The sequence below is a fragment of the Peromyscus eremicus genome, chromosome X, assembly GCF_949786415.1.
Source record: "Peromyscus eremicus chromosome X, PerEre_H2_v1, whole genome shotgun sequence".
Taxonomy (NCBI): Eukaryota; Metazoa; Chordata; class Mammalia; order Rodentia; family Cricetidae; genus Peromyscus; species Peromyscus eremicus.
The window spans coordinates 29,804,243-29,822,651 of NC_081439.1; the positions used below are offsets into that span (position 1 = coordinate 29,804,243).

The window sequence follows — 18,409 nt, forward strand, 5'->3', positions numbered from 1 at the left end:
ATGTCAGTATTTCAGTTTGACTCAGTCAACCATTCATACTTGAATATCGCTCAGTTAAGTCACTTGCTTTCCTTCCAAATATGGACAGCATCACTCAACCTGAAAGAATGGATACTGTTTTGTGATGAATACACCAGAGCAGTGAAGTAACTTTATCAGAGAAGGCATTGTACCATAGGCAAGCCATACCAGTGGTAAGCTGTGATAAAAGGAAAAGTAGTTTTGTTTAAATTCTGGTGAAGAGGCGTTTTAAGGTATAGAAAAAAGGGTCTCTAGAAGTGAAAACAAAAGAATGCCAAAAACCAGCAAAGAGAAGCCTTATAAGTTTGGGTACACATATTCTATTTAATGCTACCACACTATGCTAATTATAATACTATTTATCTCAGAAGTATTTTCCCTAAGTAGCATTTATTTAGATCAACTAGAGGATTTTTATCCCAAGCTCTGAGTGCTGAACTACACTTCTCAGTCAATGAGTTAGAATGACAGACAATAATTGATGAAATTAGTCAATAAGTGTTATTGTACCACACCATGCATTTTCCTGCCAATGAGTACTCAACTGTACTTTCCTGTTTTGAGTAGCGCATTGCCGGCTAGGAACTTATCACCTCTCTCTTTGTCTACATAGTTTTTTCTGTTTACTCTCAAGGTCTTAGTCATGTTTGTATGAAATAGTTAACTTAAAATACTCATGTCTACTTTGTTTAAGATTCTTTCTGTAGCTTATTTTGTGCTTTAACCAGGGCTGCTAAGAGTGTGCTGAACTCATGGCTTTGAGTGTTATTTAGGATGCTCAAATTCAAGTTTTAAGACAGATTGAGGGAGCCTAAATGAGCAAGTGAAATACCCTGAAAGGAATTATGCACACCATTGCAGTCTCATGGTTACAGAATGAGCAGTATCTAAAATAATGGTGGAAGTGGAAGATAGAAACTACTGCTAACTGCTAATGCCCCAATATGACTTCTGGAAATCTGAAAAGAACAGGTTATTTACTGCCAGTGTACTACTGCCTGTGTCCTTCATAAAGGAACCTGAAATATGCAAGGTCCAGGGTTCAATCCAAAGCATGGCAAAAAAAGCTTCAGAATATTTTCAAATGCCTAATAAATGGGGTATTTTGGGGACGGGACCCAAGTCTAAACATAGAGATCATGCACGTTTCATATTCACTTTATATATACAGCCAGAAGCTAATTTTATGCAGCATTTTTCATGAGTCTGCATCTTTTTTTTTTTTTTTTTTTGGTTTTTCGAGGCAGGGTTTCTCTGTGTAGCTTTGCGCCTTTCCTGGGACTCACTTGGTAGCCCAGGCTGGCCTCAAACTCACAGAAATCCGCCTGGCTCTGCCTCCCGAGTGCTGGGATTAAAGGCGTGCGCCACCACTGCCTGGCTTGCGCCACCACCACCTGGCTATGAGTCTGCATCTTTACTACAATCTGTCATATCTGTACAGGTGTGGAATTTTTGACTTGTACCATCATGTCCATACTTTAAAAAGTTCTGGATTTTGGAGTATATATTTGGATATATTAGTTTTAACCAGCTTATTTCGCTTAACAATTATATGCATAACTATAAGAGCTATGGAGATTGGATTAATAAATGCTGTTTTGTAGCAATATGTCACTTACAAAGACATTATAAGCAATTCATGTATGTATGGTCATTGAAAATACACGGACAGAGCCGGGTGGTGGTGGCGCATGCCTTTAATCCCAGCACTCGGGAGGCAGAGCCAGGAGGATCTCTGTGAGTTCGAGGCCAGCCTGGGCTACCAAGTGAGTTCCAGGAAAGGCGCAAAGCTACACAGAGAAACCCTGTCTCGAAAAACCAAAAAAGAAAAAAAAAAAGAAGCCAGGTGGTGGTGGCGCACGCCTTTAATCCCAGCACTCGGGAGGCAGAGCCAGGCAGATCTCTGTGAGTTCGAGGCCAGCCTGGGCTACCAAGTGAGTTCCAGGAAAGGCGCAAAGCTACACAGAGAAACCCTGTCTCGAAAAACCAAAAAAAAAAAAAAAAAATGACAGAAGGGAGGTTGGTGCAGTGCTGAGGGATGGTCTGTATGTCAAATGTGTTGCTGATTGGTCAATAAATAAATCACTGATTGACCAGTGGCCAGGCAGGAAGTATAGGTGGGACTAACAGAGAGGAGAATTGAGAGAACAGGAAGCTGGGTGAGGGAGACACTGCCAGCCGCCACCATGACAAGCCGCATGTGAAGATCCTGGTAAGCCACAAGCCATGTGGCAATGTATAGATTAATGGAAATGGATTAATTTAAACTGTAAGAACAGTTAGCAAGAAGCCTGCCACGGCCATACAGTTTGTAAGCAATATAAGTCTCTGTGTTTACTTGGTTGGGTCTGAGTGGCTGTGGGACTGGCGGTGAGAGAGATTTGTCCTGACTGTGGGCCAGGAAGGAAAACTCTAGCTACAATGGCGTCCAACATGTTGGCAAGAGTTTCCACCTAAAAACTGAGAAAAAAGATTCTAAACGGAGCTAAAAACAGTTTCTAGTTGTCTCTTTTAAGTTAGCGGCAGCCTGCATGTTTGAGCCACTATGGCGGGTTCCTGGCGTGTATGCTCGACCTGCAGTATGGCGGGAATGAGGCCTCTGCAAGTGGCACATTAAGCTGTGTGATGGATTTAGCCTTTGCTAGTACAAAAAAAAAGTTTCTGGGCTACACGCTGCTTTGATAAAAGCATAGACCCACTATTTCTGAGAGTTGATGGCTCCCAGAGCTGGCTTATAACAAAAAAGCAGCCTTCTTGGTAGCCTTTCAGCTGTTTTCATCATTTCCTCTGATTTTTTTGCCAGTCTTACTCAAGCTCAGGCTGACCTGGTACTCCTTATGTAGCCCATGCTGACCTTGAACTTGTGGCAACCTTCCTGCTTCAGTGTTGGGATGAAGGGGATGAGCCACTGTGTTTGGCTTCCCTGACATGTCATCTAATGCTATCCAATTTCTGACATCATTAGATATCTTATTTTATAACTTAGCAATCATAACATTAATTTCAATAAAACTGTTATTTATTTACTCTTTATAACTACTGTGATTTTGTAGAAACTTAATTTCCTAGTATGCTAGCTACATTTTTTGTTTTTTTCTTAAGATTGCATTATGGTGGCTTTGTTTTAAAACTTACTTTCCTTGTATCTATTTCAAATTCTTTCTGCTTTGCAACAGCTTCTCAAGTGAACTTTCAACACTCAGACCTATTGGAGAATTCATCACTTTTATATCATTGATGGCTTCCCTATCCTCTCTGTGGGCAGCATGCATTCCTGGAACTGTGTGTCTCAGTTTGGATTTAGCATTCTTTAAGCCTACTGAATAAAAGAGCTTTCTGAAGATTCATTTATTTACTATGACTGGAAGGTCCCTTCTTCAGCAGGATTGTAGTACTGGATACTTTGTGTCCCGAGTACCATGTCTCTTTTTCTTCATCAACAACTCTCTAGAAACTTCCTCCCATAGGTAATGTCTGAAAATATATTGGCTGAAAATAATTTTCACTATGTATTTTAAAGACATTGTTCTTTCTCTTCTATCATGTAAGAGGAATCTCACAACCAGTCCTGTATATGATTTTTTAAAATCTCTTTAAAAAGTTCTTAAAAATGGGGCAGAGTGTTATATATCTATAATCCTAGTTATATGAGAGGCTGGCCAAATCAAAACAAACAAAAAGAGGGGGGCTATCTTTATTCTTGTTGTTTTAGTATTTCATAAAAATGACCATTTTTGAGATCAGGCCCTTTTGGTCTTTCTTCTACTAGTAGTCTTTTGGTAGGTAGGGCTTTTTAATCCAGAGACTCATCCTTACTTGGGGGAAAATGGTACTATCATATTCTACCTAATATAAGAAAATGAGCATCATTTTATGAGTATGAAAGAAAAATAAGGCAATTAAAATCATTCAATTGGTTATAGCTAACATTCTGATTTCAGAGATTAAAAGATGTGAAAATGTGTTTTTAATGGTGTTTCCTCTTCTATTTCTTTTATTTCTTTCTTTTTTATTCATTTGAATAAGGGTGGAACATTTTGCACAAGGAGTTAGTTCCAGCTACTCAGGAGGCTGAGACGGGGAATTGCATGAACATAGGAGTTCAAAGTCAGCCTAGGTTACTCTATATCAAAAGGAGGCACTGAATAGCATGGGGATTTGGGGCCTAGTCAGCTGGCATGCTTTATTGCAGGTTGCCATGTTTTTAGCTCTCTGCCACAACTCCACTTCCCATTATACCTGGAGTTTCTCTTCTTTATTTATTTTGAGCTTCCAGGGCTGTAAACAAGGCTTGCTTCATGTTGGAGAATCCCTCTAAAATCACTTAGATTCTGTAACTTCCTATTGTTAGGTTTCCATCTGCCTTTCAGTAATATGTCTTGTGATTCAAATTATAGAAGTCTTCTGATTAAAAAACCCAAGTTTCTGTTTCTTATTTTCCTAATACTTTTGGGTGATAATTTCCCCTAGGAGAAGAGGACCAAGGCAGCTTTGTTATGCCTTTAAAACGACGAGTTTCTCTTAGACTCTTTTATACCTCTAACAACACAGCAGAGTACTTAGCATCTAACAGACATGAAGAATTCAGCTCATCAATGAATCAAGTGGTTTAGATACAGACTAAGCACTGTAAGTATAAGACCCCCAAACGCAAGGCCTCACTCAAATAAGGTAAGTGCCTATTTCATTTATCAAAGAGCAGTTCACAGGTAAGAAGGTAGTGCAGGGTGAAGAGCTGTCATTAGAACACCAGGTCATTAAGAGGCCCAGGTTTCTCCTTTCTTGTATTTATTCATCCTTTATATTGTCCTGGTGAAAACTGGCTTATCACAACTTTGTATTCCAGACCATGGTAAAGTGGTTAATCAACCTACTAAAATGCCTACCAGTTAACAATCTTCATACATAAATTATCTATCTCCTGTGGGCTAGGAATCTGAGCCAGCTGCCACATGAGCTTAGAAGTAGATCCTTGCCTAGTCAAATTTCAGAGGAGACTCTATGTGGGGCCAGCTTCCTGACTGCAGTCTATGAGAGTCTCTGAAGCTCAAAGGTTAGGCTAAGATGTATCCAGACTGTTGGCCTACAGAAACTGTAACTGATTAATACAGCATTTTAACCTTGACCATGTAAATTATTAGTAACTGACAAAAAGCAAACTCTTGATTGTACTTTAAAGGTAAGTACAATTTTTCAAGTATAAGGCTAATATAAATTTTGGTAATCTTTTTAAACTTATTTTTGTGTATGTGTGCGGTGTATGGTGTATGTATGTGAGTGCATACATGTTAGTAAGTGTGCATGCACATGGATGTGCATCTGAAAGCCAAGGACTGACAGTACATGCCTTCTTTTCTTCTTTGCCACCTTTGTCTTTGAGACAGTGTCTCTCACTGAACCAGAAGCTCACTGTTTCAGCTAGACTGTCAGGCCAGCAAGCTCCTAACCAAGAATTCACCTGGCTCTGCATCCCTAGAGTTACTGGCTCATGTCACCATACACCTGGACTTTACGTAGATCCCAGGGATCCAAACTCAGGCCTTCATGCTAGCACAGCAAACATTTTACCCACTGAGCCATCTCAGCAGCTGGATAGTCTTTTGGATTTAATTACATTAGAGAAATATTGTTTGTATCTGATAACTCAACCTAATTCCATATTCACTAGACTGATTATCCACATTGCTGGTAATATCGTACTTTTACAGTTTTCCAACTTGTACCATAAGCAAAAGTACAAGCCATAGACATTATATGCTTTCATTTTAGACTACAGTATATGCTTTCATTTTAGACTACAGAAAGTAGAAAATGTGGAGGTTTTCCTTCTAAAAGAATTGTTACACAAAGCAAAACAATGTTAATAATGATTTTTGTATCTGTTTACATGTCAATATACATTATAGACCATGATGTAAAATACCTCAAATGGTTTGAGAGAGGTGGGAATTAGACAAAATCTGAAGGTAGTTCTAGCTTATCATGGGTTTCTGCACAGATAAAATTTAATCCATGCATATAGAGAATTAACAAACACTTACTGACACCAATTGGGTACTGTAAAACAGTGAATAAGCCATATTTGGCCACTACTTCATGAAGTTTACACTTTAATAGGAAATATGGACAAGTAAATAAATAATGGGATTTGGTGTGGTATCTGCATTAAGATATGCAGATTACTACGGCTGGACAAAGGAAAATGCTTAACTAAAAATGGAAGTCAGTGTGTTAGTTGTGTCAGGAAAATGCCTCAGCTAAAATGATACCTAATCCTGAACCTCAGAGATGATTAGGTTAAATGGAAGGGGGTGAGCAGTTAAGAACCATGGGAGAAGAAATACCTGTAGAAGTGAAGAAGCAAAAGAGAAGCCGACATATTTGAATGAGTGAACTCTAAGTAGAAGACAGAGTAGTGTGGCCAGAGAGGATGTGAAGACAAGTGGGGAAAGACCTTGTTTATTATTATACAGGATACTATAGGTCATATTGCAGAGTTTAGCTCTTATTTAAAGGAAGCACAAAACTATTGAGAGGCTTTAAGCAGAAGAGTAAAATAAACTCATTCCTCTATAACTCATATAGTATAACTATTTGTTTGACTTCTGAAAAATTAACTTTTGCAACATGTTAAAAAAAAGCCAATAGAAACATATAACTAGGCAGGCATGATGGTGCATGTCTATAATTCCACAACTTGGGAGGTGAAGGCAAGAGGATCAGTAATTCAAGGACATTTTTAGCTACCCAGAGAGATTGAGGCCAGCCTGGGCTACATTTAATCCTGTCTCAAAGCCACTCCTCTATCAAAGAAGAGAAGCACATATACACATATTAGCAGTAACTCGATGGAAGACATAACAAAAAAAATCCCATTTACAATAACAAAAATTGAAACGAGGTATGGTAGCCTTCTAATATTAGTACTTGAAGCTGAGGCAAGAGAATTACCAGTTTGAGACCATTCTAGGCTACATAGTAAGTTCCCAACTAGCTTCAGAGGGGGAAAAACGAAACAATAAAAAGAATTATAAATACCCATAAATTGTTGGGTGGTGGCGGCACATGCCTTTAATCCCAGCACTTGGGAAGCAGAGGTAGGCAGATCTCTGTGAATTCAAGGCTAGCATGGTCTACAAGGAGTTCTAGGACAGCCAGGGCTACAAAGAGAAACTCTGCCTTGAAAAACCAAAACCAACCAACCAAACAAACAAAAAACCCCACCAAAACAAACAAATAAAAAACAAAACAAAAACCACTTAAATTATTTTACTTATACACTTAGTAATAAGTATATAAAAACTGTATGCAAAAAGCCATAAAATTGTCGGGTAGTGGTGGCACACACCTTTAATCCCAGCACTCAGGAGGTGGGGCAGGTGGATCTCTGTGAGTTTGAGGCCAACCTGGTTTACAGAGCTAGTTCCAGGACATCCAAGACTACATAAAAAACCCTTTCTTGAAAAACCAAACAAACAAAAAGAAGCCATAAAATTTGAGAAAAGATACACAAGAATATTGAAATAAGTGAATATGCTGAGATCTGAAGACTAAATTTTTTAAAATAATTTTTATCATGTTAGACTATAAACTTGACACAATTCTAATTAAAAAGTCCCAATACATTCTTTAGGAGTAACTGACAAACTAAATGTAATATTACTGGAAAATTAAATGCATAAGACTTTAATTTTTTTTTTTTTTTTGGTTTTTCGAGACAGGGTTTCTCTGTGTAGCTTTGCGCCTTTACTGGAACTCACTTGGTAGTCCAGGCTGGCCTCGAACTCACAGAGATCCTTTAATTTTTAAAAAGAAAAGGTCTTGACTTGCACATACTTAAAAATATGGTAAAAAACATAACAGTTGGAAAAGTATGTAGACCAAAATACTTGTAGTTAAATTGTATCCTTCAAATAGACATGTTCAAGTTCAAGCTTTGTTACCTATGAATATGGCCATATTTTAAAGTAGTATCTTTGTAAAAGCAATATAAATTAGGTTATACTGTATAAGACAGCCCCAAATCCTATGGCCAGCATTCTTATGAGGAAGGAATTTTGGACAGAGACACAGACAGCAATAACATCATGTAATTTTGTTGATATTATGTTCCCCAAAATATTGTGCATCCTAATAAACTTATCTGGGGTCAGAGAAGAGAACAGGCACTAGATATAGAGGCCAGAAAATGGTGGCACACACGCCTTTAATCCAATCACTTGGGAGGCAGAGATCCATCTGGATCTCTGTGAGTTTAAAGCCACACTGGAAACAGCCAGGCATGGTGATTCACACCTTCACACCTTTAATCCCAGGAAGTGAGCCTTTAATCCCAGGAATTGATAACAGAAAGCAGAAAGGTATTTAAGGCGTGAGGATGAGGAACTAGAGGCTAGTTAAGCTTTCAGGCTTTTGAATAGCAGTTTAGCTGAGATTCATTTGGATGAGGACTCAGAGGCTTCCAGATTGAGGAAACAGGATCAACTGAGAAGTTGGCAAGGTGAGGTTAGCTGTGGCCTGTTCTGCCTCTCTGATCTTCGAGCATTCACCCTAATACTTTAGCTCCAGGTTTGTTTTTATTAATAAGAACTTTTAAGATTCATGCTATAATAAGAACTTTTAAGATTCATGCTACATGTAATGGCTGAAATTGATATTGAAATGTATGTCTACATAACAATGTTTAGGCTACTGGCACACCAGAAGCTGGAATAGGCAAGGAAGGATCCTACTTTGGAGCTTCCAGGGAAACGTTGACATCAAACTTTCGACTTCTCAAACTGAGAGAATAAATTTCAATTATTTTAAGCCTCGCAGTTTGTGCTAATTTGCTATGCCAACCCTCAGAAACTTATATAGTATGTAAAAGACAAATTAAATAAGATAAAAGAGATATCTTAAATGAATGCATAAAGAGCGGATTTTATTTAATGAATAAATAGGGATTAGGACAACAGGCTATTTATTTGGTAAGTAAAGTAAAACATAAACATCATACTGCAAATTAAAATACCAAGCAGATGATAGATTTAAATGCAATAACAGAAAAATATAAAACAAACCAGCAATACAACAAAAATCCAAAGATTACTAGGTCAAAATATAAGAGTATAAGAGTTTGTTTTAACAACAGGGATAGGTATTCTAGCCAGAACATGAGATCCAGAAGCCAGGTGTGCTAATTTAAAAATAAAAACATATGTGTACATCTAATGCAAGGCATAAAAATCAAATGTTTAAAAAACTGTATAAAATATTTCGAAGATTGATAATAGACATAGGATTAATGTCCAGAATATATTCAGAGACATACAAATCAAAAAGGAAATAAATTATCCAAAAGAAGTTCATGCTAAACATAAAAAAGTGAAGACTAACAATATGCAGATACTTAATCTAATAATCAAATGAGATGCAAACTAAAATGAGAAAGTATTAAATATTTAAAGTGGCTCATAAAGACTGTTTTCTGATAACACTCCACTGTGGGATAGGAAATGGTCAAACAGGTACTCTCATATGCTGAAACTTTATCAACAGTTTTGGAAGGTTATTTGGTAATGTCTATTGAAATTTAAATATTCATACCTTGTGGCTCAATGTAACCTTTTCTGTAGTCTACTGAAATATAAGTTTATAAAAATAAATAGTGGAAAAATTACATTAAATAAAAGATACACACAGACTAGAATAGCATGTAACCATTGTAAAAAGATGTAACCATTTAAAAAAGAGGTAACATCTGTGTATGTTATGAAAAGATGTTTAAGACATGTGAAGAGAGCAAGTTGCAAAATAACTGTCATATGTATAGAATAACAAAATTATAGCTCAGCTACTGGCAATGGACAGCTGTCCCAGGGAGATGGGAACAACATACTAATTTATTTATACATACTTAATGAGTACTTCATGTGTGCCTTGTTATAGGTGCTGGGGATTCAATATTGAATAACAATTAAAACAGGAGGAAATGGTAAATAATCCACTTTCTATGTTAAGTATTTCTTTAAAGTAAGACCTTAATATGTATGTCCATATAAATGAACACACACACACACACACACACACACACACACACACACACAGTCTTATTACTAACCTAGCTGGTATCAGACATGTGATTCTTTTGCCTCAATTTCCTGAGAGCTTATTACAGGCCTGTGCCACCAGACCCAGTTTTGTCATTCTTTTAAAACAAATCTTTTTTTTCTTTTTCCAAGACAGGGTTTCTCTGTGTAGTTTTGGTGCCTGTCCTGGATCTCACTCTGTAGACCAGGCTGGCCTTGGAACTCACAGAGATCCACCTGCCTCTGCCTCCTGAGTGCTGGGATTAAAGGCGTGCACCACCGCCTGACAAATCTTAAACAGTAGTTAGAAAGGTCATTGGCATATTGTTGTGTGATATTTTGATTGCATTCTGACACTCCCGAGACGATAATAAAGTTTGTTTTGAATCAGAAGGCGGAGCTAGCTACTAGATGACCAAAATTAACTCTAGAGGTTTTGGAGAACTGAGGACAGATAGACACAGTAAGTAGTAGGGTGGAGCTGAGAGAGTCTTGGCCTTTTTGGATGGAGGAATAAAAGAGATAGAAAGTCACTGGTCGCTTTTCCGCCCCTTCTCTGATAATTCAGTTTCTTACCTCAATATCTGACTCCCAGAGTTTTATTGATAAAAAAATAAACATATCAACATATTTTAGTAAAACTAATGTGAAAGCATCAACGAGTGTCTTATAAAATGATTGCTTTGCTTAGTTTAAAATTAAGAATAATTTTACAACATCTGGTTTGTCTCTGTCCTTTGTGATACATATTTTACTTACAGTTTGTGGATTAATCTCCTCCTCTCCCATAGGTTCATCCATAATTTGCTGTCCATTCTGTGAAAAGCACAGCAAGTTGAATGTTATCAAAAAAGATTTCACATCAAAATTGTATGAAGACAGACAAAAAGAAAATAAACCAACAAAACTATCAACCCATCATCTAGAATATTTTCATCCCTAAAGAGCTTTAGTGAAATAGAACCACCATCTAAGAATGCAGGACAACTTTTGCAACAAGTTCATAGGTAATTTAATTATTTTAAACTATCTGAGCATTTTTCCATGGAACTAATAAACAATGACTACCTTTCCAGGTGAGCTCTTATGCTTCATAAGTAAATGCATTATAAATGGTCTTAGTCAAGCCTCACCTAACATCATTTATAATACTTTGTACAGCAAAACATATTCTAAACTCCAATGCCATTAATAATTAATCAGGGAAACTGATTAATTATTGTGGAGAAAACTAAGCTCAATCTCCACATCAAAGTAAGTTCCAGATGGACTAAACATTTAAATGCCAAAAATAAAACTAAGTATTAGAATATATGGGTGAGTAATAGTTACAAGAATATAAATCATAAAGAGAAAAGTGACATTTCCATCCATAAAAGTTATTCTACCAGACACAAAGGATTACAAATGACAAACTGATTACAAAAAACTAAAGCAACATGACAAAAAGTTGGTATCCTTGATACATAAAGATCTTTGTTTTACAAACCTGTAAGAAAAAACGATGAACCTCAACAGAAATGAGCAATAAGGGAAAAAAGAATTCAGCCTTAGTGCCAGTCATAAAAATGCATTTAACCCAAAGGTACCTTTTGCCTTCCAAATCAGTAATAGCTTACAAAAACCTGAAACTAACACTCAATGGGCATGGGGAAAATTCTGGGTTTACTGGTAGAGAAAGTGTAAATCAGCACTTTTTCAGGAAGACAATTTGAGTCTATTAAAAACAAACAAATACCACACATAAAATTTTAGTTTCCCATCCATTCTAGTTCTTTTAAAATAGACAAGTGTACAAAGATGTATATACAAGATGCTCACCATAATTATTTTTTCCAAAAAGAACTCCAAATTGGAAACCTAAATTCCTAACAATAGAAAACTAGTTAAATATAGTATGATACATCCATATAACGGAATACTACGTGGTCATTAAAATGATAAAGATGTAAATTTATTGACATGGAAAGACAGTCACATATAATAAGTGAAAAAGCAGTTTACAAAACGATATGGATTATAACAAACCCATTTTAAACAAATATATACATGTCTTAATGTATATATTTGTATGGGAAAACACTCTGAAGGATATACATCAAAATGTTAACAGTGGCTATCTCCAAATGGCAGAATTTCAGATGACTTAAACTTTTATTTTGCTTATTTGAATTTTGTAATGTATCTATAGTATCTACAATCTATAACATGTTTTATTTGTGTAATTGAAAAATAAAACAGTAAGGAGTGGTGACCCATGTCTATAGTCCCAGAACTTGGGATCTTGAGGCAGGTCTGTAAATTTGAGGCCAGCCTGAGATATAGCAAGCCCACATCTCAAAGAAACAAAAACAAAACTTAAAACAATGGAACTTAGAAATATTATTATTCATAATAATTCATCTGTTATTCCCTCAGTGGACAAAAGCCCTCTAAAGCTCCTTGCTGATTCAACAAATGTACCAGGATCTAAATTAACCATTTTTAGAGCATTATAAATGGGGAAGTAATAAAAGGCAGCCCACAATACCATATAAGGCAGATTCTCTGAATTTAAATCCCTGTCTCTCTGCTCTCCCCAGCTCTATTTATCATTCGTTCATTCATTCTTCATTTGTTCATTTATTCATGCTATGTTCTAGGTGCTGACCTGGAGATAAATGCAAACATGTCTTTCATCCTAAAATGTCTACTGACTTAAACAAAGGGCACCTACACGCCTAGGTTAGAGGCTGTCTATACAATAACACAAAGGACAAAATTGGTGCCAAGATGCAGGAAAGTGGGGGTGGGGAGCATATGTAAAATAAAATCTTAATTTCCTGACACACTTTCAGAGGCTACAATACCCCCAATTTCTGTGGTAATGGCATCCAAACTATTTTCAAGACATGCCTTTCTTCTAAAAGGTGTAACCTTTTATTTGACAGACTTCTGATTTTTTTAATCCAATCTAGGGACCCCAAGAAAACTTTAAATTAGTTCTTAAAAATACTGAGTTGGAGGCAAGCGTGTAGATTCGAAATCTCGTTCTCACACTAGCAATGATGAAGCCTTGGGCAAGTTATTTAAACCACATAAGATTTAGTTTCTGTACACAGAAAGTAACAATTTAGAGAGTATTATTCAGAGGATTGCGAAGATGAAAGATAAATACATGAAAACCTAATCTGAGTATTTGGCATTTAGTAAATAATCAGATTAGTTATTTTTTATTATGTCCAGATGCAGTCATCTCATCTATGGCTGGCCAACCTGCTATCTTTCCTGTAACTACTCTCTTAGTGAATGCTACCATCTAATTATATTTACCTTTCTCTATTATTTGGATTTTAGAACTCTTAGTCTAACTGGAGGTACATTTATATTTTCCTTGGGAACAGAATTTCAGAACTGCCAGTTCCTTGTAAGTTTCAATGCATGCAAAACAGCCATCACACCTTTTCACTTTTAAAGCCAGCTGGTACAACAGGAACAGCACTGAACTTGGCATTGATAGACCAGCGGTACTGACATAGAGACCTGGCACTCAGAAGCCTTATGATTTGGGGAAATTGGACTTTCTCTGAACCTATCATTTTCTCTGTTCAAATAGGGATTATTTGCCCTGTCTACTCAAAAGATTATTATTCAGCTCAAAATTGAAAGGATTCGTAAGAAAGCACTTTGTTAACTGTACCAATATAAAGTACTATTAAGATGAAATAGCTTCATAAGGATAAAATGAGACAACATAAAATCCTGTTGATAATCAGTAAGACATCTCAAAAGTCTTCTGTTTCAACTGCATATTGCATATAATCTATTTAAATTCTTTCCACCCTGTTTTTACCTATGTTCAAATGCTATCAGGATAAGAATGTAGGCTTGCCAGGCGGCCGTGGCACACGCCTTTAATCCCAGCACTTGCGAGGCAGAGCCAGGTAGGTGGATCTCTGTGAGCTCGAGGCCAGCCTGGTCTACAGGCATGGGGCTGGGGGTGGGGGTGGGGGTGGGTGGAGTAGGGTGGGTGGGATGTAGGCTTATCAGGTAGCCCACTACTAGACTGCTTCTGAAAAAATACTGTCTGCTAAACACAATTACTCATTGTACAGTAATTTTCCTCATTCACAAATTCCACTTTAAGAAGATACTAATAAATGAAGACTAATTTGCCTTTAGATTACCTGCAAAGCCATAGGAAGTAAATCTACATCCATGCTTATAATGTGCCCATGTCTTATCTTTTATAGATAACTCAAGTTTCTCCAAATATTTAAGACAGATGAGACTTATGATCCTATTTGCTGAGCATATTCTTGATTCATTTTAAAGAGTAGTATATTAAAACACATGCAATCAACATTCCAACTCTGGTTTTAAAAATGCAGAAACGTGGGTGACATACCTCCCTTTCCTAGATAATAAACTTTCATTGATGCTGTTCACATTTGCAAAATTTTGGATATGCCTCAACATACTAAGTTTTCTGTTGATTCAGTCCCTGACTTTTTTAAATAGTTATTTTATTAGTTATATGTATCTATATCTCTGTGTGTGGGTATGTGTAGGTACATGCAGGTGCCAATGGAGGCCAGAGGTGTTGCATCCCCTGGAATTATAGACAGTTGTGAGCTACCTAACATGGGTACTGCGAACTGAACTTGGGTCCTCTGCAAGAAAAAGTCCTCTTAACTGATCTAGTTCTCTAGTCCCAACACTTATTTAGCTTGCTTTTGGTGGTGGTGGTTATATGTGCCATAGTGTGTGTATGGTCAGAGGCAACCTGAGGAAATGGATTCACACCTTCTACTATGTGGGTCCTAGGGACTGAACTAAGGTCATCAAGCTTCCAAGCTACCTTTATGTGAAGAATCATCTACAGCCCATTTCCACCTTTTTACTTACAGTACAACTTATTGCACCAGCAATATGTTGGGGCATACCCAAGATAATGCATCTTTCATCTTGAACCCGTTACTTATTCCCACAGAAAAAGCCTTACTTAAAAAATTTTGATTCAACTTTCCCACCTATAATCTTATTGCTACAGTTTCTATTTGTTGGAATAAAAAACCTGTAAACTACTTCACTATTTTCAGCTTTATATCACTCACAGATTTTGACAATAAATTATCTTTTCTGAAACATTTAGCTAATAACCATTGAAAATAAACATTCTAAGAAACAACTGAAGTGAAACATGATCCCAAAGGTATCCCATTCTTTAGTGTAGGCAAATAATCCACTTCTTGCTAAATTTAGGGAAGATTCAACTTCGAACTTCGTTATTAAAGTAGGGAAATAGGAAAGCCAATGTTATCCTATATACGAACTTCACAAACCTTTTTCTCTACTAAAAAAAAAAATCTGTTTCAATGAACCTTTGGTATCATTCATCAAAATAAGGATCGAAGCATGATTAGAAATGAATGTAATGTTATGTTTGCAGTTAAAAAGTTTATTTCCCCTTTGAAAACTGACCTTTGGCTATCACTAGAGACTAGGATAAACAGATGACCAGTCTGACTCAATGCAGTACTTAATATAGTTTCTAAAGCTAGAGGGATAGGGTCTACTAAACAAGAAAACGGATTTCTCCTAATTTTAAGACAAATACAAACGTGTGCACTGAAGTTGGTCAGTATCACTTTTAAATCCTGGCCATGTCCCATACTGGTACAGTTACCTGAACTTTGGGTAAGCTAATTAAAAATTAAGCTGCAGTTTATCCACTCGTAAGATGTATAATATAATATACATAATATGTATAATATAATATAATGCCAATCTTGCAGGATATTGAATTAGAAGGGTCCATCACAGGACAGTCAATGCTATCCGTTTTCTCTTTTGCCTCAAATGATAAGGAAATGTTTGCATTTCTGCAGATAATTTCTAAAGATGTTATGCCGTAAAGAATAGGAGAGATGTCTTTCTCACCACTCACAGCAGTCAATTTCCTGCCAAGCAGGATAGGAGAAATCATTCATATGTGTGCTATTTTTCTGTACAATGTGGCTGAAGAATAAGTATGAAAAATAGTTTTAAAGTGAGGCAAATGTATTTTTCCTCTCTTATCCTACCAAAATGCCTGCCAGCCAAAAACAAAACAAAAAACAAACAAACAAACAAACAAAAAACCCATAGAGCTTGGCAGATTGTACATATGCAAATATGATGTGAAATATTGGAAAAGGTTAGGAAATGCTAATCATGCTTTACTTTGTTACTTTGAAATGTATAAAAAGTCACAAATTTGATTAACCTACAATACGGGTCTGATCAGAACAAATCAGATAAAGGAGACTGTTTCAGGAGGAGTTGTTTTCAAAACAACTTTCAATGTTATATACAGGGATCAGTAAAGACTGTCTTTGAGGTGTGATGGGCAATTCAATCAGTAATTCTAAACTGAAGTTTCAATACCTCTAAAGTATTCCAAAATATTTTAAGGGAAATGCTGATATGTTACAAATAAGACTACTTTCTTTTCTTTTTTTCTTTTCTTTTTTTTTTTTTTTTTTGGTTTTTCGAGACAGGGTTTCTCTGTGTAGCTTTGCGCCTTTTCCTGGAACTCACTTGGTAGCCCTGGCTGGCCTCAAACTCACAGAGATCCGCCTGGCTCTGCCTCCTGAGTGCTGGGATTAAAGGCGTGCGCCACCACCGCCCGGCAAGACTACTTTCTTAAGAATGTTTCACTCTCAGCAACCCTACTATGGCGATTACTGTGTTGCAATACCTGTTATACCATATAGTCCCAGGGGTGTTGCCTGTTCTTTGGAAAAAATATAAGGTAAGTTTTAAAAAAATTCTTTGACTTTCTAACAGGAGATCACCTGGAAGAAGTGTATGAGGACTAAGAAGTGATCTGTGATGGATAAATTTGACCTTTACCTTTGTGGGACATACCAACTACTTATACTTTCTTACCTAGAAGTGAAATGTACCCAAGAACACTGGGAGAAAAGGATTACTCATAGAGAATAACAATCTAGATAGGAAAGGAAGAAGAAAAGGGTCTGAAGCCACAGCATATTAATACAGAGACCCAAGGTGCAGGAAGGAGCAAGGACCACACTTAAGAAAACAACAGCCCCAAAACAAAACACCCTCACATTTCCACAAGTATATCTGCCTTCCAAACTCCCTGATCCTAGCAGTGGTTTTCCTGTTGAAAGTGTATGTAGCAGAAGTTTCATCATAAAGGTGCTGTACATGAGGCAGCAGAAACCTCTTTCCAACTTTGGTCAAGATACCATTGTATTGTTCAGAATCCAAAGAAGCTTCTATGCAATCACATTGAAACAATAAGAAACAAGCATTTTATAGTCTTAATAAGGAATGTATATAATCCTTACCAATGTGACAGGATTAAGAATCAGCTCCTCATTTATCCTAAGGAAATATCAGAGATGTGCATAAAGACTTATGTACAGTGATATTCATTATACTTTAAAATAGAAAACAATCTAAATGACCAACAGGGGACTGATTAAATAAATCACAATACATCTATTCATATGTAGGAACACTATGCAATGGTTAAAATCAGGGCCTAATGAAAAATTAATGATGCAAAATATGCCTGCAATATATTACATTTAAGAGGATATAAAGCTGTAAGTATGATCCCAATTCTGTACCCTCCCTCCCAACATGTGAGCATGTAACTAGCAAACAAAAAATCTTATCAGCGGTTACCTGGGCCATAGGATTTTCTTCGTGGTACTGTCTTTTCAAAATTATATGCATTTATTATGTATTTTTAAAGAGAAAAGGCAATAAATGTAATTAGAAAAATTGGTTTATCTTCTTGTTACAGTGCTGTTATGCCTGCTTTATTGGCTTTCTTGCTACCAAAAATTTGCTGGTACCCAGGACTGCTCTATTTTCTAGACTAGGTAGGTATGACCTCTGGCTTGTATCTCTACTTTTAAGTTTATGAGGGTCCTTTCTTAAGTTTTTATTTAGTTTTTTTTTCCCTTGGTCCTGTAGTTGTGGCCTCAGAAAATAAGGTTTAGGCCTAGATCCACCTCATGTTTTTTGAAGTGTACCCTTAAGGGAAATTCTGTTTATGAAACAAGTTATGTTGGGAATAAAGAAATGAAAACACAGTAGCGAAAATTAAGTCTGTATTGTGAATAGCAAATATCAGAACACACACTGCAGAAAACAGAATCCATGCCACAAAGGACAAACTTGAGTAAATGAAAAAAAAAGAAAGAAAGAAAGGATTTAAAAACTATGGAAGACAGACAGAAATAATCTATGAATAACAAATGTTCCTAAGAAAAAACAGAGCAGATTAATCAATCAAAAGTATAAGAAAACTTTCC

At 36.5% G+C, this 18,409-nt stretch overlaps 1 protein-coding gene across 2 annotated transcripts in view; it reads right to left on the minus strand.

The window, feature by feature from the left end:
- Rps6ka3 (ribosomal protein S6 kinase A3) overlaps positions 1-18,409 on the minus strand; it is a 103,633-nt gene that overhangs the window by 64,488 nt on the left and 20,736 nt on the right. The window contains exons 3-4 of one of the 2 annotated variants that reach the window (XM_059250293.1): positions 17,432-17,468; positions 10,851-10,907 (exon numbers count right to left, since the gene is read on the minus strand). In XM_059250293.1, the coding sequence (XP_059106276.1) occupies positions 10,851-10,892 (42 nt within the window). In that variant the 5' untranslated portion in view covers positions 10,893-10,907; positions 17,432-17,468. The remainder of the gene's footprint in view (positions 1-10,850; positions 10,908-17,431; positions 17,469-18,409) is intronic. The other variant, XM_059250292.1, reaches the window with a different exon arrangement.